The following is a 25,557-nucleotide window of genomic DNA, read 5'->3' on the forward strand; positions in this document are numbered from 1 at the left end:
TTAGCAACACATACACACATTTCTTAAATATTTCCAGGGATGGGGACTCCACCACTTCCCTGGGCAGCCTATTCCAATCCTTGACCTCTCCCTCCATGAAGGAATTCTTCCTAATATTAAATCTAGCCTTCCCCTGGAGCAAGTTGAGATCATTTCCTCATGTTCTATAACTTTTGATCTGAGAAAAAGGGGCTGACAACCTCCTTGCTGCAACTTCTTTTCCAGGAATTGTAGAGAGCGGTGAGGTCTCCCCTCAGTGGTAATGACTGGGACTTAGGCTAGTGCCTATCCATTCCTAACTGGGTAGGAATGCTCTTAGAGTAGAGTAGAGCCAGGAATCAAGAACACTTTTCATATTAAATTTTTGGAAAATTACGTATCTTCCACATTTTGCCAACAGGGATGAAGCTTTCAAGCTGCTCTCAGAGGAACTAATGAGATTTGGTTACTATAACTGCTAGAACTGTACAAAGTGCATTGAGAATGAGGAGCTGTATGTGAAAGTTGGACCATAAGGTGGCAATAAGCACAACTGGGGTATCAAACCTCCAGACCTGACTCAAATTTTGATATACAATAGCAGCATGTGAAAGAGAGGTTCTATTCTGATAGTTCATACTTTTATAATAAAGCCAGTGACAATAGCTGCTGTTTCTGGTCATGGTCAGACTTCAGTATCTAGTTCCAGTCCCTTCTAATCTGAAGCTTCTAAACTGAAACAAACAGCTTCTAAACTGAAACAAACAAGTATTTCCATGCCTGTTTACAGGAACAATCAGCTGCCTGTTAACTCTAACTTAGTGCCAGCCACTGATCCCAGCATACATTTATGTGGATTCACTCACTGAGCAGCAGCATGTGTGGTTTAAAGCTACTAAGTATTTTGTATGTGCCTATTACTTTCAGTTTCTCTAAAATCATGAAATTTGAAACAATAAAACTTCATCAAAAAAATCTGCAACATTAAAACCAGCAGCAGTTTTGAAAGTGGCTTGCATCAAGCCTAGTTTATTATTACAATGGCAGTCTGCTTTATTGGAGTTTTAACTTGTTATGGAAAACAATTTATACAATTGTTTTAATAATTGTGTTCTGTACAATTATTAATTACTTAATTATTGTATTCTGTATGCTAATTGTTTGTATACTGTTTAGAAACAGTTACTGAACCTAATGACCTGACTGAAGCTAACGAGGTTCTTCCTAAAATGATAGAATTTGGTTTACTGACTGCTGATACTCTTTTGATGCTAAAGAATGTCATCTCACAGGTAAATGTTTTATGGCTTTTGTATGTGAAGTTTTCAGTTTTCTGTGCGTGATTTGCCTATTTAGTATTCTGCTGACCATGTAGACTACGTATATGAAATCCTCTCATGAATGACCTTCTTATGCCAAAATGAAGTTTGGGGTAATGCTTTTTATTTTGTTTCCCAAAATTTTATAAGGGTGTGGAGACAGTCATCATTTCATTGAATTGCCTGACCCTATATAAGAAACATTTAAGAATGTGACACCACATACTTCTATTTTTGTGCTGATAGACTTTTGTGAAAGTATGCTGGAGCTATTCTCCTGCAGAACTTGTGGAGAGAATAGTCCTAAAGAGGTGAAATGGAATGAGATACATTTAAATTAAATTTTAGAACAACCTATCCAAATGCTTAAGTGAAGTAGTAGTAAGCTGAGGGTTTTGTTTATTTGTTTATAAATACAAACCATCTAATCTATGGTTCCTGTTTGAATTATACTTATTTTTTCCTGCTCTCTCCTGTAATTGGCAGCGGTCTGAGGAAGCTTCCTTACATCCAGATAGTGAAAACACAGGCTCTGAAAAAAGTTTATCTGAGACTGAGGTTGCAGGAAAGAAAGAACAGCCTGTTGAGTACTGTAATACTCAAATGGGGAGTGAGCTCCTAACAAGCACACAAGAATTTTCAAGTATTACTCAGCAGATGGTACAGCAAATTGAAGGTGCGTATTCTGCCTATGCCAGTGCTGTGTTGATTAGAGTACAAGACAATAGAAGAAGGTTCACCTAGGAATGGCTTTGTTTAGAATAACACATACAATTTCTGGGGAAGCTCCAGATCTGATTAAAGTTTCTTTTGCTGATCACAGTAGTATTTTTACTGCTCTGAAGCATAGCACACATATGAGGAATGGACTAAATCAGTTTCAAACAGCCTGGAGTAAGAATTAGGAGAGAGGGTAATCATGCCTCAGTTCTTTCCAATGTTCAGGGGACTCAGGCCATAGCAGGATATAGAAGGCAGAAGACCAAAGCAGACTTGACATGAAGTTTAGCATCGTGTCTCTGATAGGGGTTAGTGTCACGCCATTGAGGAGAATGTAATGGTCTTCAGTTAACAGACTGATAATCTTCTTCAGCAAAGCCCTATTCCTAATTTTTAATACTTAGAGGTTGCGTTGAAGCTTGAAAGCTGAGAGCTTTTCAGTTACTTCTAGGAATATATCTTTGTTTGCACTGTATTAACTGTGAAACAACTGGATGCTTTTTGTCATATTCTCAAATAGGCAGAGCAGATGGTATGTTACCTATACTCAAGTAGCTAGCAAAATGGAAGGTGTAAGCCATTTCAGTGATGTTACCTTAACAGTGCTGGTGGAACAAGACAGTTAATTTCAGATGCCTTTTCTCCCAACAGGAGAAATTAAACTGGACATGCCAACTATAAATCTAAACAGTGATGCAAGTGTTCTTGCCACAGTTCCAGAAGTGGTTGAAGCTCTTGAAAGTTGCGCAATGACCTGGCAAAAATTAATATCCGCAGCTCTAGAGGAACAACTGAAAAGGGTTCCACAGGTGATGTTGCCCATAGCACCAAGCTTGTTTTACTCCCAGAGACATTTCTTTATTCCCACAGTAATATCTCTGAATGGTTTGTGCTCTGTTTTAATCAAACTTTGTGTTTCATTTCTGGAAAGCCCATTTACTAATTGAAGTAAAGTAGAACAAAGGTAGTGAGTACCTGCGTGACTGCAGGAAATGGAATATAAAGCAATTCTCTGCAGATCCTATCCACCTGGGAGACTGTGGAAAACCAAGGCACTTTAGCTAGTTGCATTCTTACTTCTAAAACCAGTGAGATAGACATGAAATATTAAAAACACAATGCTTTAAAAAAATATAGAGTACTATATTTTCCCTGGAAAAATCATCTCTCCCAAACAATACGCAATCTAATTGTAAGGTTCTGATTCTTCAAAAAGTTACACATATGAGTAATACCATTTAACGTAATAAGACGTTTCATGTTTACGAAATAAAGTGGGCATATATTTTTGCAAGCACGAAATCTTCAGATCCAACTCAAGGATGTAATCCCCATTTTTTTGTTGAATCACATCTGGGTTTTCTCAGTATACAGCATATTGGAAAAAAAAGAACAAATATAAACCTCGTCATAGGTTTTCATCCTCGAGTAATTATAATTTAAAAATTTTATTTTTCTGCACATATCTTGTAGGGCAATGGTCCACTTGCAGAAATTGACTTCTGGCGTGAAAGACATGCTGCTTTATCTGGTCTTACTGAACAGACAAAGCTTCCAGGAGTTGAAAAAGTCTTGGCAATATTACAGGAAGCTGAATCTGAGCGTAGCAAAGATTTACAGGCAGTCTTAAGTGACCTCAGAAAACATCATGTGGAAGCTCTAGATAATGCTAGATTCCTTTCAACTCTTGAACGCTATTTGAAGGTATGTATCCTTAAGAAAACTGTGGAGTTGTAGCTGTATTTGCCCGAGTTTGGTTTCTTTGTTGGTCTATTATTATTATTATTATTATTATTATTATTATTATTATTATTATTATTTATTTATTTATTTATTATTATTATTATTTTACCAGCAATAAAGATATACTCTAGATTTTTTACATTTAATAATAAAAAAGCTTGTTTATTTTGTCTGAATTGCTGCTGTTCTAATACCTGAAAGCAGAAGCACAGAGCTGTGAACAGCTTGGTTTGTAAATCACAGCTTTGGAAGAATGAGATAGCACAGCTGAATTAAGAAAAACAAAGATTTATCTTCTCCAATTTTTGAGGTAACTTCTATCACTGGTTAGAGCTGATAGGTCAAGTTTAAGTTCTGTTGAAGATTATTCAAATAAACACTTGGGCTAAAACCAGTCTTAGGACATCTTTTTCAGAAAGTAGAATACTAATGAGACAGTACCTGACAAGTATTTGGAGCAATAGATGCAAATCTGCACAATATTTATCTGTATTTACATGAGAACTTATTCAAATTATTTAAAATATATTTAATAGAATTTAACACATGGCACTGGGTTTGATGTTGTCTTGGACACAATTCCTTTGCTGATGAATGCCCTGAGAATGGTATGGGTTATCTCACGGCATTACAACAAAGATGAACGGATGGTACCCCTCATGGAACGAATTGCGTGGGAAATTTCAACACGAGTGTGCAAAGCCGTGGACTTACACACCCTGTTTAAGTAAGTACTGGATTCCTATTTAACAAGGCTGCATTTATTAAAAGCTTTGCTTGTTTTACAGGAAGTGTGATTGATAACACTTGCATTGAATATGTTTCAGTGTTTCTCACTATCTGAAGTTGTATTAGAAGGTCAATTAAAAGCCAATTAATGTTCTAGTTTTCACAAATTATTGAATCAGCCTGAAGAAATAGGTGCTTGTCCTCTTTTCTCTTGAAAGGACATAAATCAATAAACACAATGCAAATACTCTGGTACAAAAGTGACATAAATATAAAAATCAGTCCTGAAATAACTTTTTCAAAATAAATTTCACTGAAAATGAAGACCTTGCAGTTGTAAGTTTTGCCTAGATCTTGTACAACTAGAAGATACTAAACCAGGATAGATAGATCCAGTTGAAATATCATTTTATATCTATAATCTTTCCATCTATAGTATCTTAACTCTTTTGATTAATAGAGAAGATAGAGCTGCTGCAAAAAAGAAAATAGCAGAAGGAAAAAGTACTCTTGAACAATGGAAGAAATCTTATTTGGCTGTTCGTGCCCAAATTGAAGCATCAGGAAGAGAGCAACATTGGGAATTTGACCGAAAACGTTTATTTGGAAAAACAGATTATATGGCTTCCATCTGTCAAGATCTGTATGACATTTTGCAGGTACTAATATAGACAGTAATTAAAGAGGACAGTTTGTGGTCAGTGTCTTTTTCAGGAGAGGAGATTCTTTTGTATTATAGTTGTGGAAGTATTAATAGCCTTTATTTATTTATTTATTTATTTATTTATTTATGTATGTGTGTGTGTGTGTTCAACCTTAAGAGAATTGAAATAACTCTTCTCAAGGTACTGGTTGGTGCCATGAGAAAGGTATTGCTGTATACAGTACTGTTATCAACCTGCAAACTTGTAACAGTTGTTTCACAGGTTTGCAGTTTTCATTTCTCGTTAATTTAATGGTATCATTTCAGATAAAATAATCATTTAAGTATATTGTAATATAAAATTTGACCGTATATGAATCAATGTATCAACTGCAGGATAATATACATGAAAGATAGGTGCTATGTGCAGGTTCCTTTAGGGTAGGGTAACTAGAAATAATAGTTGTCCATCAATGGCCACATGCTATGTAGACTGTGTATGTAAAATCCCTAGTGAAATAAAAAGAAATAATAACTGAATGTTATCTGTTTTGACAAATGTGGTGTTGGGGCTGTAGATTTTTTTTTTTTTTTTTTTTACCCCAAAAAGATACTTCATGTCTTGCATAGGCATATACAAAATGTAAATCACAGCAAGAATTGATTGTTCTCTGGGCTATAGTTATCTTTAAAGGAAACAATAACAGAAGAATATTAAATAGCAAAGAAAAGCATTAAAAGTAAACCTTTCTGTTATGTTCTTCTGAATTAACAGGTTGTTGAAGAGTTTTACAATATATTTGGTTCTGAACTGAAAGCTGTCACAGGTGATCCAAAACGTATTGATGATCTACTGAGAAGGGTAGATAGACTAACTAGTCCAATGGAAGAACTGACTTTTGACCCTTTTAGCATCAAAAGCACACATGATTGGAAGTTAATTATGGGAGAATTTAGAACAGAAGTTTCAGTAAGTGCCATCTACTGTGATTTTTCCCCCTTATTCCTTCCTATATGAAAATCTTTCTAGAATGTCAACATTTTCAATTAAAGAATGAATGATATGCTTTTTTAAAAAATATATAAATGAGTGAATACATAAATGAAAATGTGAGAAGTTTTACCAGATTTTTAAAGTCAGTATTTTGTGTTCAAGTTCTTTTTGTTTATAGCTTCACTTCATCTTGCAAACCAGTGAAACATGTTTTATATTCATTGGCAAAATAACTAGAGCATGAGCAGAGGCTACATATGACCTCCCTGTACTCGTGTGCTGACATATCTCAATCATATTCTACAAAGAAATCAAACTTTTTTCTGGATTTACTTCTCCCATTCAGCTACGAATAACCACAAATGCAAGTAGTTACAATGCCTTCTGTGACTTTTATACCTGCCCAGCAGACACTGGGTTAACACAAATTTCCTGTAGCTTACTGGAAAGCCATCAGTTTACTATTTGGTCTTATAAATTGCTAACAGTAAAGATATGTCTCAACACTATTAAAAAAAGATATTTTAATATTGCCTTCCTTTCTTGGTTTTGCAAGATGAACTTCTAAGTGACAGGATTTCTTGGCCTTCTTCCTTTGTCGCTGTCTAGGTTATTGAAGAAGAGGCCAAAAACTTTATTGATGAATCTTTCAAGACCCTTCGATCAGCAGAAGCTGCATTTGACATGCTGTTAAACTTCAGACACATCCGCTCTCGTGAAACCATTAATAAGCAGATGATGATGAAATTCAATGACGTTTTGGACCAATACTGTAAAGAGGTATTTAATTTAGCATTTCTTAGGTAGTATATGGAATTCTTCAGTGAAAATAATAAATCTGTATATATATCTTTAACACATATGTAGTGTCATTTACAATCCAAAAGACTTCCAGGCTTTTAAAAAAATAAACATAGTAATTGTTCTCACTTTTTTGGAACCTGTACAAGAAATAGCATGGTTAATTTGCTGAAATTATGTGCACATCTGTATATTTGTAGCACAGTACAGGAACTGAAAGATGTTTACATGTGCAAGGAAGCTTGTGGCTATTCCTTTACTTTGTGAGCAGCAGTTCAACAGCAGTCTTTTCAGAGAAAAGCCATCTTTCAGCTTTCTTGTATTGGACAATAAGTTCACAATATGACCAAAAGGAGTCCGAGATTAACAGTGAAGGCAGAAAGAATTTCTGGGTTCTGGGAAAATAACTTCTATGAAGCCCAAATATTGGAAAGTTTTTGCTATCATAGCATTTCTCTTGGTAATTCAAAGAACACTGAGTTTAACAATAAGATGTAATCTCACAAAAAACACTGACAAAGTAGCAGTTCCACGAGACACAAAAAGGAAGGTGTTCTGTGTAATGCAGTTAATGCAAACAAAAGATGAATAAAAAAAAATGAATTATTTTTATCTTGTTGCTGAAATTAGCTTCAGAGCCTGTGCTGTGTACCAGGTTAGATACTTACCGTGGAAAAACAAGTGGAGAAATGATTCTTAGCAATGTTTTATTCTCTTTTAGGTCGAAAATGTTAAGCAAATCTTTGTTCAGAACCTCAAGGATCCACCTTTGTTCAAGAATCACCCTCCAGTGGCTGGAGCAATATATTGGTCCCGATCCCTTTTCTATCGGATCAAACACACTATTATTCGATTTCAAGAAGTAGAGGACTTACTTACTAGTGAACGGGGAAAGGAAGTATGTTGTTTCTTTTGCTGTTTAATGAAGGAAGAATACTTTCCTCATACCGTTCTTCTGGGGAGGTGGAAATGTTCTTAAGTGAGCAAGAATGTTTTTGCACATAGTAAGCAATGTTAGACGTGAAAAGCTGATTGGTACCTTCCCACTGTTTCCTGAAGAAATAGTGTCAGAATAAATGACAGAACTCAAGAACCTGAATTCTTCATCACCTGTATTACAAGGCATTATTTACCCTCTCATCTGATAAAGATCAGAAACCTTATTAAGACAGGATAGTGGAACATTTCTCATGATCTTTAAAATGAATTATACAGAATTTTCCTTTCTAGGTAAAGCAAATGTATCTTAAGGTGGCCAAGAGGATGAAAGAGTATGAAGATCAGAAATATGGTCATTGGACAGAAGGAACAGAGCAGATGCTCCCATTGTTACTGAGAAAACCTCTGCTGATGGTTGTTACTGGTGAGGCAGCAAACCATATTAATCAAGAGACTTCTGAGCAGGTGAGAGAGGAAAATAACATACCTGATTTCTCTGTGGGAAAGAACTGAAACCTATCTGATGTTTGGTGAGATTTTTCAAAGAATGATGTCTTTAAGAGAAACACTGTTTTTTAATGGAAAATTTTAAAAAGTACTGAGATCAAAATTGAAACTAGAATGCTGAGATTGCTGTCAAATTTTATTGGCATTTCCACAATCTGAATGTTAGCTGTTCTGTCTGACTTTTACCTACTGTCTTATCAAATGTCTCCAGGAGTTAACTTTTTTCCTTGTGTTGTAACAGTCTGGTGTTTCTATGCTTTCTGCTGCTTTCTTGTGTTGTAGGCCTCGGCAACAGAGGAGCCTCTCACCACAGAGAAAAGAGTGCAGTTCATAGTGAATTTTCCTCCTAGACTCCAAGAGATTATAACTGAAACAAAGTACATGGAACAACTGGGGTTTCCAGTCCCAGAAATAGCAAGAAATGTGGCATTACAGGAAGACAAATACCTTGGGTAAGGTTATAACAGAATACCTGCTCTCATACAGATTTTCAGCAATGTTTCAAGTGATTTCACTCCAAACCAGAGTGTGCCATGAGTCATCAACTTTTGGAAATATGAGAGCTCGTAGTAACTTCTTTTAAGGGTAAAATTGCTGATGGCCATGGTACACTAGCAGTCTTTCCTCTTTTGCTGTCTGCATCCTTCTCCCTGTAGCACTACATTTTACAAATGAACACCTCCTCAAAATCTGAAGGAAAAACAAGGAAAGAAAGTACTTTTTTTTTGCAATGAATTCTTAATGCCATTTAGATTTCAGTTCACATTTGAACTCACTGCTGCTTTTTTGTACAGCCTTGGATAAGGCACTTTTGCCCAAATTATCACAGGCACTTAAGCACAGAGGTGTGACAATAAGAGACCTAACTGGATTTTAAAGTTTACCTGTTGAGTTCACGTATCTGATTCAAACTGAGGCTGTCTTAAATACTTCTTCTGGGTTGGGGCAGGAGAGGATGGTCTAGCTACTACTGGAGTCATAGATGATTTTTCTTTTGTTTGTGAGAGGAAGAGAATTGTATTTATGATCAATACATAGCCATTATTTCTGAAAATTTTGATTTATGTGGAAGTTTGAACAGAATGAAGAAAGTGATCTGCCTTGTTCAGAACGGTATTTCCAGAAAATAATGATTTTTATTTTTTATTTTTTGTTGTTATGTTTCTTACACTCATTAGATATACAAATGGATTAAAAACCATGCTGGATCACTATCACAGCTTAATGGGAACATTGAGTGAAGCAGAAACCAAACTTCTTGATGACCATATTAAAGAGCTCTGGAGAGTATTCAGATCAGGGCACAGAAGACTCAACTGGAACTCCCTAGGTAATGGAGATACTACTTTAGAATGGCCTTTGCTACTGATTTGCAGTTCAAATATTCTCTTCAATTCTGCATTCTATTTGATTTGTCAGATTAAAGCTATGCATCCTTAAACAGGATAGCTTATTGCCATGGTGTAAGACAGAATAGTATGTTAGACAGGGTCTGATACAAGTGGGAGTTTCTTATGTTTTTATTATATGTAAAACACCGAGTGGAAATGGATATAGACTGTTAGAGCTAGAAGGGAGATAGATGAAGGATTAGGTGATAAAACATCTAATCTATCTTTCTGCAAAGTATCAATTAATTCTCAAACACATCTGGTTGTTGACAATTTTGATTCATTGGTGAAAGATTTGGTAGAAGAAAGAAAACAAATGATTGTAATTTATTTCAGGTATTGGTGACTTTACAATCCAATGTACGCAAGCCATCAGGAAGTTTGAATCACTCGTCCATCAGATTCATATTAATTCTGGAATCATAAGCGACAAACTTCTGTTGATAGAATCAACAAATCTTTTTAAGTTTCCACTTCCAAAAAATGGTGATGAACTTCCTAGTAAGTCTTTGTGTTTTCATTTTGGAGCTCTGTGATGTTTTATCTTGTTCTGTCTGCTACTTTGCATTTTTAGTTGCGAAGATCAATCCTTATAATAGTTACCAGAATAAGTTACAGCAGTATTGCCTGGTTTAATACAGGAAGCACAAGCAGAACTTCAGTACCCTAAGCTGACAGTGTCAATGAGAGGAACTTAGATACAAGTATATAAATAGATCATTTGACCTTGCTTTTGATTACTTTCCCCCTAGCTTTCCCTTGGATTCTTCTTCCTTCTTGTATGCAGTGATGTAGTCTTATAGTTGCAATCTGCATAGAGTGTAACTTCCATCTGGGCTATCTCGACCACACTCTTTTCCTCAGAGGGAAATTGCAGTGAGGTGATTGTCTCCCAGGCCTCCCTTTCGCTTCCAGTGATAGGGTAGGGGTGATGTACCACATTTCTTCCAATGATTTGTGAGTATTACAGAAGTTACTTTTGCATCTAATGGTTACTATTGAATAATTGAATCCATATAAAATCAGAGGGTTGAAATATTAATAAATTAGCATTACATAATGAAGATATTTTTCTAGTGTGCAATATCAATTTCATGTTTACAAATAAAGACCCGCTAATTGTTCCACTACTGAAATCTGTTAGATCTTTTGCAGTTATTAACACTGTTTTTTGTAATCTTTTGCAGGTATGAAAGATTTTTTTGTATATGTTAAGGGTGAAAGAGAAAAAGATACAGAACTCATGGTTAGAAATTATACTGCCATTCCAAAATCATTAACAAAAGTAGAAGGACGGGTTGCCAATTCAAAGAGTGGCAAATCTCCAAAATTAGCTTCCTATTATGCATACTGGGAAAACAGGATTTATCAGGTGTTGACAGAGTTAATTTTGAAGTAAGTCAGTTGTTTGCTTTACTGGGTTTTTACTCGTTCATCTTTAGTATTTTCTACATCTGTTGTTCTGAATTCATGTATACTGATATTCTGTTATTCATGTATTCTGATATACCTGAGTGATTTGCTGTTTGAGACAGACTTATATTTGTACTGTTCTGTTTGTTTGTGCAAAGAATGGAGAATTGATAACAATGTAGAAAAGAAACCCAAATTGTGAGAAAATGGATATTGGACATGTTGTGGGCAGAAGAGAGAAATGCACCTTTTCTTCAGTGTATATAGTTCCATATCCCAACTTTATTTTTAAAGTCAGTGCCTTGCTTTAGTAAAGAGTACAATCTTGAAAATTTGGAAATTTGAAAATGTCTGGGTGCCAGATGCATCCCTGTAATGCAGAGAATACCAACACAAGAAAAAAGGTTTGTTGGATTACGCTTTATCTGGGCCCAAGGAAGTTTCTGTAGCTAGATATTACAATGGCCTTTTAGAGCATCTCTAACAGAGCGCTGCAGGGTTCTAGAAGCTTCTCAGCCATCTCTTCTTCTCATGATCCATGTCTTTGTATTCTAGTCCATGCTCATCTGACTTCTGTGGGCTTCCCTGGCTGGGCTGTTGCGTAGGAGTTGACCGTAGTCTCAGGATCCTTTTGCACCAGTGTATTCCCATTCTGTCCTTCCAATAGCTTCTTTTAGCCCGCCAAGTTTTTGCATTAAATCAGTCCTAGTGGGACAATTTTGCTTAGATACACATCAGTGTTTCCAGCTGAAATAACAGTTAACTGACTTCTGACAGATCTGATTGCATATCTAAGTGCATACCTTATAATTGCAGTCTCTGTTGGACATTCTGTGGAGGGATCAGTACCTGATCATTACTGTCTGTGACATGATTTTTTTCCTCTCGCAGGAATTTGCGAGCTTTTAATGAAGCTGTTCTTGCAAATGTGCCATTGTTCCAAATAGAAGCTGTTTTATCTCCTCCCGAGATAATCTTGCAACCTAATGCCAACAAGATTGACAAAATGATGACACAATGCATCCAAGACTGTGTTGAGGTCACTAAGGTGATTTTTGATTAAAATTTAATTGTTGCCAGATTTTGCTTGTGATGATTATGAATTAATTGGGCAAGTATTAATGTCAAAGGGAATATTCATATTTCTCTATCTTGAAATCAAAATATCCAGTACATAGTTCTAATTTTACAGACTGTCTTAACTTTGCAACCTGGTAACAAAGGAGGAAAAAAAAAAAACGCACACACAAAAACAAACAAACAAACAACAACAACAACAACAACAAAAAAACAAAACAAAAAACAAAACAAAACAAAACAAAACAAAACACCATAAAGCTTTATGTACTTTTTACTTAGGCAAAATTATTTGCTGCTCTTCAGCTTATACCATTGTAAGGACATCATTTGGTTCTATAAATCAGCATACATCACAAGGAAATAGTTTTCACTGCAGATACTTTTTTTTTAAATGTATGAATAACCTGATGGAGTAACAAATATGGGTAGCCTTCTCCATATTACAGCTTTCCACAAAAGTAGCATAAAAAGAGTTCAGAAAACGATAGGAGAAGGGCATCTAGGACAGCAGGTTAGCAGTAGATGGAATATGTAGCTTGTTGACAAAGATGTAGCAATATTTTCTTTATTTCATACCATAAGTATGATCATGTTGAACTTCCAGAAAAGAAGCCAAATATTGTGGCAGTAGTCCTGCCCTCTGATGATGAAGAAATGATTCCAGATATCACATGAAATGAATAAATTTAGATCAAGTGTGTTTTCTATGCTCAGATTTGCTGTTCTGTTCTATTGCTGCATCCAGCCTTTCTAATGTAATACCTCTTTTCCTGTGCCATGCTATATTGCAACTCAGTGGAGATTTTAAAACAGACTGAATAATGCATGGGAAGATTTTGTTAGGATGAAATTAACTCTTCTCTCAAGTGTTTGTGAAAATATAATTTCTTCTCATGCTGTCAGAAAAACAGTTGATGTGAGAAATCATTCACTTCCTACATAGTCTCCTAAATAATAATGAATTATTTGAATAATATTACTCTCTGAAAAGTTACTATTTTTCAACCCTGTCTTGAAAACTCTAGCATTTTGTGCGCTGGATGCACGGCACATGTATTGAATGCCCTCCTCAGCATGTCGAAGATGAAGTTATCACTTTCAGCTTTTACAGTGACATCTCCCAGAATCCTCTGATAATTGAGCAGGCTGCTCTCATCACTCAGAATGTCCACAAACTCCTGGCTTCTCTCAGCAAGTATTTGAACCAGTGGAAGAGGTATCACCTTCTGTGGGAATTAAACAAAGACATAACTATAGAGAAGTTTGCTGCAAAAAAGCCTGCTTGTGTCACCTTTGATGAAAAGTTGCAGTTCTATATGAAGATAGCTCAAGAAGTGACTCAACAGCCCTTGATTAAAGATGAGCAATTTATCAGGCTTCACACGGGTCCTTTAGTTTACATGGTGAAGGAGAATGCTAGAGACTGGATGATTTCACTTGGAAAGCTGCTTAATGAGTCTGCAAGACAGGAACTCTTCAGTCTTCAGGAAGAGATTGAGGTAGGTGTTCTCAGTTCTTCTTGTCCTATGCAGCTAGTACAGAGTAGCAGGTGACCATCTGAACTACTCTCTGAATTGGTTGAAACTGTCTGGTGTACTCTGGTGTGCCATACATAAAGAGGTGAGCCATCAATCAGTGTAGCTGGTAAACAAGAGAAAACAGTCACACACACAAAAAAAATAGGACTTTCTCACTCCTATGCTTGTGAAGGGTCCAACTAAGTAAGTCTGAAGTTCCCTTTAAAACACTGCTTATAACTATTTTTTGTAGTAAAAACATCCCTACTGTAGTGGTGTTTACTTTGTTTGATTTGTTGTTGTTTTTATCTTTATCCCATAGACTATCAATGTAAATGAATCAGCATATTATTTACTTGTGTTTTGTATTTCACTAATAATTATAATTTTGGCTATTTGCTTTCCTGGTGTTGCCTCTGGAAATTATTTATTTTTACAGAAACTATCACAGAATCTTCAGATACCACCTGATTCCCTGGAAGAGCTCAAAATTGTCCTCGGTACAATTGCAGAGATCAGAGGCATGTCACTCAAGGTGGAACTGAAATATTTAGACATCTGGGAGAGATACCGAACTCTTGCAATGTACAGTATTCCAGTAAGTGAATGTTACGCCTTGTCTCATAAAACAATTTGCGTTGGAGCTTGGGGCACAAATGCTTCACATGTGAATGAATAAATGTTTTCCTATTAAGACATTTCACACAATCACTGTACTGCTGAGGTGAGAAGGGAGATTGTCTAGTCCAACCTCCCTTCTCAAAGCAGTATCTCCACTTTAAATGGACATATTGCATGTGTTTAAATCTGATTCATAGAATCATCTAGGTTGGAAAGGATCTTCCAAATATCCAATCTAAACCTCCCCCAATGCAACCTGAGACTGATTCAGGTAACTTCAAACTGTTTTCATGTTTTGCACATTTACAATGTGAGTACATCTTTATTTTCTTGTGACTAGTTATTGCTTGTGAGAGAATGCTTGTTTTGTTTTAGATAGCTGAAGAAGAGCAAGAGATGGCAGACAAGATTAAGGAAAAGTGGGAGGCTCTCTTCTTCGAAGCATCAGAAGTTGATCACAACCTTGGAGGCATAAAAAAGAAATTCACAGAGGTAATATTTGTAATTAATATAAGAAAACAGAAATGGAAAAGAAAACAACTTAAACACTGTTCTCTTTAGATGACACAGCAACAGATTGAGGAGTACAGTAAGGAGATAGCAGATTTCTTCCATAAATTCTTGGCTGAAGGGCCTGGTTCTGTTGGGGAAAATCTTGATAAAGGTAAATGGATTAATATGTGTATAGTGATGCCTTTTTTTACAAAACTAGTCTTTAGAAAATTCTTCAAAGGTTAAATAAAACAAGCAAATTATGATTTCCTTATTGACATAAAAACTGTTCAAATGGAAATGTGACATTTTCGGTACTATAATTTCTACAGAAATGCCGTCTTACTTATTTGCTATGATTGATAGGACTGTTTATCTAGAAAATTTTCTCTCCTTTCCCAGGATTGGAACTCCTGGCCATTTTTGAAAAAGAAGTGGAGAAACTGGAAAAAGTTCAACAGGAACTGGGCAGTGTTGAGAGACTTTTTGACTTGCCAGCCACAGTGTACCCTGACTTAATGAAAGCACAGAATGATATGAAAGGTCTAAAGCAGATCTATGAAATTTATGAATTACAAAAAGTAGGTGTATGCATACATACACGTGTATTCAAAGCACATACCACACATAAAGTTGGAGGGTAGAAGCTGCTTTAGTTACTATCAAGCCTGTATCTGAGCCTTTGCATGAAATAAACTGTGACCTGTAAATGACTGTCACCATGAAATGAGTTTAATGATGTTAGCAGAGAAACAAAACAACGTCTCTGGAGTGAACCAAACACATGCTCTTATCAGATACGAACAGACCCTGGTCCCCCAGAAATTATTGGGTGGCCTTATACTGCACAAGTCTCATGATTATTGCAGTTGAACTACATTTAGCTTTAGTATGTGTACAGGTGACAATGTGGTTCTCGGGCTTTAATTGATTTTATCTATTTTTAATATGTATATATATATATATATTTTAAATTAAAATGCCTTGATAGCAGCAGCCAGATCAATCACCTGTAAAGTATGCTCTTACAGATGATTTTCCTGTTGTTTGTATTTTTTTTATTTCTTTGTTATATAACTGCTTGTGTTTTGTTATGAATCTGTCTTGAATGTGAACCTGTCTCTTCCTCTGTTTGTAAAATGTTAATACAATTATATGTACATACTGATTGTGGTCTCTAGATCCTACTATACTGATTTTTTTTTTTCTTGGTCAGAAATAAAAAGAAATATTATTTATTTTTTCTTCCTGGTGCCCTTGTTCCCAGGCAGCTAAAGAGGAGTGGTCTCGGACACTCTGGATAAACCTCAATGTCCAGTTTCTTCAGGAAGGAATCGAAGGATTTCTTAAAGCCTTTCGAAAGCTGCCCAAAGCAGTCCGCAGTATGCCAGTGGCCTTTCACTTGGAAACAAAAATGAAGGCATTTAGAGACTCCATTCCTTTATTGCTTGATTTGAAAAATGAAGCTTTAAGAGAAAGGTTTGATTTGATTTATTAAAAAAAAAATATATATATATATATATATATATATATATTTAGGAAGATTTTATTTGTTTTGTTAGAACTTTCAATTTTAGTTACAGAGGCCATGCTGTGTCCTGCAGCTTGAAACTTCACTTTCTGCTTAATGACCTGCTTAATGAACTGATGTAATAGCATATACCGTGATTATGGTGACTGAAGTACTTTGTGTATTTAAAATACTAGTTCTTTAAACAATGCGAAACATGGTTTCATTATATTTAAAATTACAGTTGTTTTCTTTTTTACTGTTTTGTGATGGTTGGTATAGTTGTTGTGTCAATTTAAAACAGGCATTGGCAAGACCTTATGGAGAGAACAGGCACAAGATTTGAAATGACAACAGAAACATTCACTTTGGAGAATATGTTTGCTATGGAACTTCACAAACACTCAGATATTATCAACGAAATAGTTGGAACAGCTGTTAAGGAACTTAGCATTGAGAAGGTAATTTAAAAATTGTAATAAAACTAAAAAGAGATGACAATAGTTTGTTTTATGTGAGATCTGTGTTGGAATGGCAGAAAATTCTGCCATCTTCAGGGAGCTGCTGTGAAGTAACTAATAGATCAATAGCTCTGTTAATAAGCTACAACATGGCACAGAATCTTAGTTGTCTTGACTTCTGCAGCAGTATTTTGGATTTCTGCTATTACATTAAGCAAGTCTAGTTTATGAAAAAGGATCTGAAACGGAATTTATTCCATTTTCATCACAGTGTTGTGAAATAGACCTCCTTATAAACCAGGGGTGAAAATCTGTGCAAAAAAAACTTTTCTGAATTAATTGATTTTTAAGTTAAGATTATAATTCCCTAGTTTTTGAAGACTGAAATACGCATCTTTTTATGCTCACATGCAGGGTGTGAAGGAGATAGCAGAAACATGGGAACAAATGAAATTTACTGTACAGATATACTTCAAAGGCACTGAGAAGAGAGGATTTATTCTGGGATCTGTAGATGAAATTCTAGAGGTTCTTGATGATAACAATGTCAATCTTCAGAGTATCTTGGGCAGTCGTTTTGTGGGTCCTTTCCTTGCAACTGCTCACCACTGGGAAAAAACACTGTCATTGATTGGTGAAGTAATTGAGGTAAGGAGGAAAGTGCTGGACTAAATAATTAATGCTTATTTATAATCAGGGTTTTCTATTGTATTTTTTTTGTTTTTGATGGCAACATTTGACTCTTAGATCTGGATGGTGGTTCAGAGAAAATGGATGTACCTGGAGAGCATCTTTATCGGTGGAGATATAAGATCACAGCTTCCAGAGGAAGCCAAAATATTTGACAGCGTAGACAGGATGTTTAAAGAGGCAAGTAACTGGCTTGACTTGTGATCAGCACAGTTATTTAATGTGTTTTGCTTTTTGTTTTTGCTGTGTGTTTTGTCATTAGCTAAATATACTTTAGTATAATCTATTGCTCTTCGGTATTTTCTAGTTTTTCTTTTCTTCCCATGTAGATAATAGATGAAACTGTAAAAGAACCAACGATAAAAAAAGCCTGTGAAGCCCCAAATCGTCTATCAGACCTCCATCATATAAATGATGTGCTGGAGAAATGTCAGAAAAGCTTGAATGATTATTTGGATTCCAAGCGAAATGCCTTCCCAAGATTTTTCTTTATATCTGATGAGGAGTTGCTTAGTATCCTTGGCAGTGGTAACCCACTTTGTGTCCAGGAACACATGATAAAGGTACAGTGTCTGGTTTTCCAAAGTGCCCTGTGCTTTTAGGTGCTTTTAAATGTTGAACAGACTATACTGTACATGCTCTTAAGGGTGCACTAATATTTCTCGCATACAAAGAACATCCTGGCAGCTTCTTGAAGTAACTTCTGAATAAATAAATCAAATCTGATCAATGGTCTCTCCTGACTCTCATACTGGACAGTAGTGGTTATGGTAGAGAAGATTCAAGACACACCAGAATGATCAATCATTAAAGAAACTTCTTGTAGCTCCCGATAGGTCTTTATTTCCTAGAAAAAAAAGGAAAAAAAAAGAATGTAATTTGAGGCAAATCATTTGCTTGTTTACAGTGCGGTTGGGCTGCTGAGCTATACATCAGCATTTATATTTGATTACTTAGAGCCAGATCCATTTTTGCTTTAGAGTCCATGGAAATTTCCTTTCAACATTAAATGGGGGCTAGATATACTCAAATCTCCAAAGCTTGGTTTCTCAAATGCCAGTGAGTTTCTTTGTTGATTTCAGATGTATGATAACATAGCTTCCCTGAGGTTTCAGGATGGTGATAATGATAAGAAAATCGCAACAGCCATGATTTCAGCTGAGGGGGAGGTGATGGAGTTCCGACAGGCTGTAGCTGCAGAAGGCAGAGTGGAGAATTGGATGACAGCAGTGCTAAAAGAAATGAGACGAACAAACAGACTCCTTACTAAGGAAGCTATTTTTCGATACTGTGAAGACAGAAGCAGGTGAAATGATCAGTATCAAGATAATACAAATACCTTATATGTTATTACGAGCCTGTAGCGATATAGAAAATGAGAAACCTAATTTTTAAATTTTTGCACAGTTTAACCTGTATTTCTGTAAGTGGAGGGGATATGCATGCATATCCGGCATTTTAACTGACCAGAAAAAATTGTGTTATCTATTGTATGCTATTTCCTAAGCCTTGAATTTTCATTTTTAGTGATGTGTGTAGTGTGTTTTTCTCATTATGGATTCTACTTGGCAATTGTTACATAAGGAATAGGTAGTTTTTCTCTGAGAGTATTTCTTAGGCTTTAGAAATAAAACATCACACCTTGATGTAATTCTATACATCTTTATAAACCTTTGTCCATGTTGTAGCTGTTGCAGAAATAGGAGGAGCTTCCTCTTCTTTTTTTTTTTTTTTTGTTCTGATGAGTTACTTAAAATAAACAGTAACTCAGACTCCCAAACTATATCTATTTCCCACAGAGTTGATTGGATGTTACTCTACCAAGGCATGATGGTGCTGGCTGCTAATCAGGTGTGGTGGACATGGGAGGTGGAGGATGTATTTCGGAAAGTGAAGAAGGGAGAAAAACAGGCAATGAAACTGTATGCTAAAAAAATGCACCAGCAAATTGATGACCTGGTTACTCGCATTGCAGTGCCTTTGAGCAAAAATGACAGGAAAAAATACAACACTGTTCTCATTATTGATGTTCATGCCAGAGACATTGTCGATACATTTGTAAGAGACAGGTAAACTCCCCAACCTCTTGAGAAAATACCATATTCACAAATTGTATTTCCATCCTTTTATCTCATATAAGCACATTTCTCTTGTGTAGCATTCTGCAGGCTCAGGAGTTTGAATGGGAAAGCCAGCTGCGTTTTTACTGGGACCGAGAGCCAGATGAACTGAATGTGCGGCAGTGCACAGGCACATTTTCATATGGTTATGAGTATATGGGTTTGAACGGACGTCTTGTGATCACCCCGCTTACAGATCGTATTTACCTTACACTCACACAGGTATATATTAAAGTAGATTTTTGCTAACACACATTTAAAAAATATACTTCCATGCAACCACATAACTGGCAACTAAGAGATAAAGTTGAAAAAAAAAAACACAACATTTTGAACACAAATATATCTGAACTAGGTGGCAATAGCCTTTTCAACTGATTTTCTCAAAGATAATATAGAATGCATTCACAGATAAGATTTGAAGTTTTTTGTACCCACAGGTTTGTTCATGATTTTGCTACCAGCTTAATACAAATGCTTTTCTTTGCTTTTTGCTCTGTCTTCAAAGGCTTTATCAATGTTTTTGGGAGGAGCACCAGCAGGGCCAGCCGGTACAGGAAAAACAGAAACAACCAAGGATCTGGCCAAAGCACTGGGCTTGCTATGTGTAGTGACGAACTGTGGAGAAGGCATGGATTTCAAAGTAAGCATTTAAGATCTGTATTCTCTGATAGCAGTTACTGTTCATTTTCAGTGCCCAGGGTAAGGGCATAATTTCAACTTTTGAATAAGAGTAGTTGGATCTCCTGAAGGTGTCAGATCTGTTGTCATTAATGCCTTTTGCCAGGCCCCAAAAAAGTGAGTATATTTAATAATTTGATATTATTGGAATTCAGGTTGTAAAATACCATAGACTGCATTATTCAGACTTGTGTAGTCATGACATGATCAAGAATTAACCATTCCTCCCATAGAGGTACTGTACCAACTGATAATGAAATATAGTAAAAAAATGTCTATTTTGAATAAATTCTCAAAGGAATTTCAGGATTCAATCTATGCTTTAAGCAAGGAAACAATGACTAGGTGATGTGTACCTGAGCTCATCATGGGCTATCTGCACTTGACAAATATTTATTGAAAGACCTTATGACAGATTGCTAGTTCCTGCATATATGGATATCCAGAGGCTTTTCCTGGTCATTAAGACTTTTAACATACTTTAAAGTTTGCTGTTTTTTTTATGTACTTATTGCTGAGGTATTTTTCTGCTTGTTTTTGTTAGGCAGTTGGTAAAATCTTCTCTGGTCTTGCCCAGTGTGGAGCATGGGGATGCTTTGATGAATTCAATCGTATCGATGCTTCTGTGCTGTCAGTCATTTCTTCTCAGATTCAGACTATTCGAAATGCTTTAATGAATCAGTTGAAAACATTTCAGGTAAAGATTAAAAAGGAAGAGCAATTGTGAAGGCTAATCTGGTGCATGAAGCCAAGATTCAGGTCTAGACACCATCATTAGATCAAAGGGCTGTTTCTTTGGAAATTACTTTGTGCTGAACATTTCAAATTCCATAATATGTACTCTTACATACTTTCAGAGATATTAAATCTTTCCTTATTTCCTAATCCTTTCCTAGCTTTTCCCTTTGTGAAGTGGGATAAGAGTAATCTAAATAGGATAACAGTAACTAAATGGGATAATAATATAGTAGTAGTTATGGAGAATATTAACTTAACTTGATGCTTAATTTGATGATGCTTATTGGAATTCAAAACCCTTAGACAAAAGATTCTATTGAAAAATTTGAAATGTCTTGATGTTTATGTCCAGGATGCAAATAATGAGTTGAATGTACCTACATGACTATCTAAAACTGAATTTTTAATATGTTGTGCTTACTGGGTACCCCAATATTTCTGTTTTTCTCTTTTATCAAATGATACTATTTATTTCAGCTCCAAATGCACATTGTTCTGAAGTTTTCTTACACTTTTAGTTTGAAGGACAAGAAATTAACCTTGATAGCCGAATGGGCATTTTTATTACGATGAATCCTGGTTATGCTGGCCGAACTGAGCTCCCTGAATCTGTAAAAGCTTTGTTCAGGCCTGTGGTTGTTATTGTACCAGATCTTCAGCAAATCTGTGAAATCATGCTCTTTTCTGAAGGATTCCTTACAGCAAAGGTAAGAAAATTGTATTGCTATCCATACCCACATATACACCCATGTATGTGTGGTCAGTGTTTGGTCATGACTTACATATTTGTGATTATCTACCTTAACTCTTAAACAGATCCTTGCCAAAAAGATGACAGTGCTATACAAGCTGGCAAAAGAACAACTTTCTAAACAACATCATTACGATTTTGGACTGCGAGCTCTTAAGTCAGTGTTGGTGATGGCTGGAGAACTGAAAAGAGGATCAGCAGACCTCAGTGAGGTAGACTTGCCACTTAGTTACCCTCAGCAGATCATCTTTTTAATTAGGAACAGGATGTGTTGACACATCTGCAGTTTGTCTGCTTTGAAAATAGGAACACTGATGTTATTTGTCTCTGTATTTTCTTACTGAGTTTCATCATGCCCTCTGCCAGCAAGTTAGTATCAGAACTCAAAGTAGGAAAACCTATAAAAAATAAGGTGCTTTACTTCCTGGTATATATTTCATATGCAGTTTTGATGTTAAATCTAGGATGCAAATAGCCTCTGGGTGAATTAATTTGCATTCTCAAAGCTGTACTAAAGCAATCAGGCAATGTTTTTTAGAGGTGTTTGAAAGTGCTACATATTAAATAATTGGTTAGCTATTTGGTAGAGATTGATTCTGCTATATTTTGTTTAGGAGGTTGTACTGATGAGAGCTCTACGAGATATGAACCTTCCCAAATTTGTGTTTGAAGATGTACCTCTCTTCCTTGGCCTAATATCTGACCTATTTCCTGGTCTGGATTGCCCTCGAGTCCGCTACCCTAACTTTCATGATGCTGTAGAACAAGTGCTGGAAGAAGGAGGTTATGTTGTTTTACCAGTCCAGGTATAAAAAAATGTTAATTGCCTGACTTTTTGTTGTAAACATTAGGCTGGGTGTGCATTGCTGCACTCTGGAGTAGTTCCAGGAAAGCTAAGCAGATATAGACCAGCTGCTGATCTTGTTCATAGAAGATTTATGAACAGCAGTCTATTGAATTAATATGTTTTTTTTTTAGGTGGATAAAGTTGTTCAGATGTATGAGACAATGTTAACTCGGCACACTACAATGGTAGTTGGACCTACTGGAGGTGGCAAATCAGTTGTCATTAACACTTTGTGCCAGGCCCAAACCAAGTGAGTATATTTGATAATTTGATACATGGAATTCAGGTTGTAAAATAGCATAGACTGCATTATTCAAACTTGCGTAGTCAAGACAGGATCAATAGTTAACTGTAATATTTGCTTGGGTTAACATGAAATGGTATTGTGTCATCCTAAAATTGGTTTTCTTGTTACATTTCTAGGCTGGGATTATTGACAAAACTTTACACGCTGAACCCTAAAGCCATGAGTGTGATTGAGCTGTATGGGATCCTTGACCCTACCACACGAGACTGGACAGATGGAGTACTGTCAAATATTTTTCGGGATATCAACAGGCCTACAGATAAGAAAGAGCGAAGGTAGACTGCTAGAATTCATTGTGATGATTTTTAGATACTAAGTTTTATGTCAATATTTTATTTTTATATAAAACAAAATATACTGTGCACATTCAGAAACAAATGCAAAATAAAGTGTCTAGGGGGTCTTTCTGTCTCTTGTGAATTTCAACCCTCAGTGAGATGGAGAGAAACCCTGCAGTTATCAAAGATGCATGGGAGGCTTCAAAGCACTTGGATTGACATTGGTGTCTTTCACGGCACCTCTGTATTGTGAAATATGTAAGTGAAATCAGAGATTAGTCACTGTATTCCTTGGATCCTGTATCCACAGATACATTCTGTTTGATGGAGATGTAGATGCTCTCTGGGTTGAAAACATGAATTCTGTCATGGATGACAACAAGCTACTGACGCTGGCAAATGGGGAGCGGATAAGACTTCAGTCACACTGTGCTCTGTTGTTTGAGGTGGGTAATAAATATACCATTCAATACATGGGAAGGGTTAGATACAGCTAGGTCTACAAAGCCTGAAAAGCAGTTACTCTGGCTATTCTTTAAGTGTATGGTTATCTAGTATGTTCATTTTATAGGTTGGTGACCTGCAGTATGCATCTCCTGCCACAGTATCCCGCTGCGGAATGGTTTTTGTAGATCCTAAAAATCTGAAATATAAGCCTTACTGGCAGAAGTGGATACAAAAAAGAGAAAATGAGGTGGGAATTTCTGAACTTGGTCATAAGGTATTTATTAAATACTGAACTGTAGACAGATGTTAAAAAAAAACAACACATCACCTTTGTAAAGCCAGTCTGATTTTCTGAATTGCTTTACAGTTCACTTGTCATTAAGGTCTTTGTTACTGAGTTTCATTAAGTGTGTAAGTTGGCCTTCAGTCCTTGTTCATGGAAAGATGCTCTATTAGGATGGGAACCAGTGAGAGAGGGCCTGATTTCTAGAGTAGCTGCCTTACACTCTCTCCCTAGTCAGTGCAGTAAGACAGGCACTTCCAGAGCGTTGTTAAGATCTTAGCAAGGACGAATTCCATGTTCTGTACCTGTCTTTCTCTTACCCCCTCCGTTGTAGGGGGTAACCTAATGCAAATATGATCCAAATGTACAAATCTCAGCTAAGTACAATCTGGGACAACAAATCCAATCGCTAGGCCTGTGGCAGAGGGCTAAACAGAGTTCTCAGATTTTCTAACTTGTAGTTGCTTCTGAGCAGAGAAGAAACAATAAAGCAGTTTACATGATCTCCAAAGAGTTAAGTGAGATTGCTTAGGTCCTTGTTTCTTACATTTAGAATAAAAACTCAAGTCCACAGGGAACTCAAGTAAGACAACTTAGTTGCTATCATATAATGAATCCAGATCCTCACCTGATGAAAACCCAGTCCATACAACAATGTCAAATTTCTTTATGTGACTGTACCCTGTCATTGGTAGAAGTGATTCCTACAAGAGCAATTATATTTGGTTAGCCACGTGTTGATGGAAAGCTTTGCTTTCACAAATCAGCTTTCAATGGGATGAATTCTTGTCCTTTTCTTCCTTCAGCAAGAGAGAATTGAATTGAATCGTCTCTTTGAAAAATATGTGCCCTGCCTTATTGATATGATTACGGAGGGAATTGTGGATGGCAAACAAGGAGAAAGGCTGAAGACCATTGTTCCTCAAACAGATTTAAATATGGTGAGGAATAGAAAGTAAATGTTGAAAAATCTTAAAAGTGAAACTGAATAATGAAGAGACTAAAACCTCCCAAGGAAATCACAAGAGTATAGTTCACACTTGAAATGTCAGTTTGCTAACAAGAGACAACAGAAAGAGTCAGTTCCTAACAATGCTCTTCTGTCATTAAAATTTATATCAGTAGATATACCTGTAAGAAGAAAAGATCAGTAAGCACTCAGGCATCTAAAAACATATTAAGGGTTCTTATGTATCTAAATGGTGATTCTATTTATAGTTTTGTCTTGTTTTTTCAACAGGTGGTGCAGTTGACTGTGATGCTGGAAGCTTTAATTGCGGTACAACCTGATGATCTCGATGTTCTGGAGTGCTTCTTCTTGGAAGCTTTATATTCCTCCTTAGGTGCTGCTCTTCGTGATTCTGGAAGAATTAAATTCGATGAATATGTTAAACACATTTCCTGTATGTCAACTGTTCATGATGACAACATCCTTGCTAAGCCAGGGGAGTTGCCAGGTAGGATTTTTTCATAATTTACTCTGAATCCCTTTGATTATGTTGGAAAAGTCTTAGTTTCCATAAAGGTACAACACTGTTCTTCCTTCCAACTAGCTA

General features: G+C 36.1%; 1 protein-coding gene across 1 annotated transcript in view; it reads left to right on the top strand.

The window, feature by feature from the left end:
- DNAH10 (dynein axonemal heavy chain 10) overlaps positions 1–25,557 on the top strand; it is a 63,712-nt gene that overhangs the window by 2,640 nt on the left and 35,515 nt on the right. The window contains exons 4-42 of the mRNA XM_068654360.1: positions 1,156–1,272; positions 1,753–1,974; positions 2,670–2,827; positions 3,492–3,722; positions 4,298–4,488; positions 4,951–5,149; positions 5,909–6,103; positions 6,737–6,907; positions 7,650–7,826; positions 8,159–8,332; positions 8,657–8,826; positions 9,553–9,704; positions 10,102–10,266; positions 10,953–11,160; positions 12,070–12,226; positions 13,284–13,757; positions 14,215–14,373; positions 14,772–14,888; positions 14,958–15,060; positions 15,291–15,469; positions 16,156–16,367; positions 16,703–16,859; positions 17,274–17,507; positions 17,607–17,729; positions 17,879–18,112; positions 18,632–18,855; positions 19,349–19,618; positions 19,708–19,891; positions 20,178–20,312; positions 20,895–21,047; positions 21,607–21,795; positions 21,905–22,051; positions 22,454–22,645; positions 22,818–22,936; positions 23,110–23,268; positions 23,582–23,717; positions 23,843–23,965; positions 24,808–24,942; positions 25,242–25,458. Of these exons, the coding sequence (XP_068510461.1) occupies positions 1,156–1,272; positions 1,753–1,974; positions 2,670–2,827; positions 3,492–3,722; positions 4,298–4,488; positions 4,951–5,149; positions 5,909–6,103; positions 6,737–6,907; positions 7,650–7,826; positions 8,159–8,332; positions 8,657–8,826; positions 9,553–9,704; positions 10,102–10,266; positions 10,953–11,160; positions 12,070–12,226; positions 13,284–13,757; positions 14,215–14,373; positions 14,772–14,888; positions 14,958–15,060; positions 15,291–15,469; positions 16,156–16,367; positions 16,703–16,859; positions 17,274–17,507; positions 17,607–17,729; positions 17,879–18,112; positions 18,632–18,855; positions 19,349–19,618; positions 19,708–19,891; positions 20,178–20,312; positions 20,895–21,047; positions 21,607–21,795; positions 21,905–22,051; positions 22,454–22,645; positions 22,818–22,936; positions 23,110–23,268; positions 23,582–23,717; positions 23,843–23,965; positions 24,808–24,942; positions 25,242–25,458 (7,062 nt within the window). The remainder of the gene's footprint in view (positions 1–1,155; positions 1,273–1,752; positions 1,975–2,669; positions 2,828–3,491; positions 3,723–4,297; positions 4,489–4,950; positions 5,150–5,908; positions 6,104–6,736; positions 6,908–7,649; positions 7,827–8,158; positions 8,333–8,656; positions 8,827–9,552; positions 9,705–10,101; positions 10,267–10,952; positions 11,161–12,069; positions 12,227–13,283; positions 13,758–14,214; positions 14,374–14,771; positions 14,889–14,957; positions 15,061–15,290; positions 15,470–16,155; positions 16,368–16,702; positions 16,860–17,273; positions 17,508–17,606; positions 17,730–17,878; positions 18,113–18,631; positions 18,856–19,348; positions 19,619–19,707; positions 19,892–20,177; positions 20,313–20,894; positions 21,048–21,606; positions 21,796–21,904; positions 22,052–22,453; positions 22,646–22,817; positions 22,937–23,109; positions 23,269–23,581; positions 23,718–23,842; positions 23,966–24,807; positions 24,943–25,241; positions 25,459–25,557) is intronic.

This window comes from Anas acuta, chromosome 17, assembly GCF_963932015.1.
Source record: "Anas acuta chromosome 17, bAnaAcu1.1, whole genome shotgun sequence".
Taxonomy (NCBI): Eukaryota; Metazoa; Chordata; class Aves; order Anseriformes; family Anatidae; genus Anas; species Anas acuta.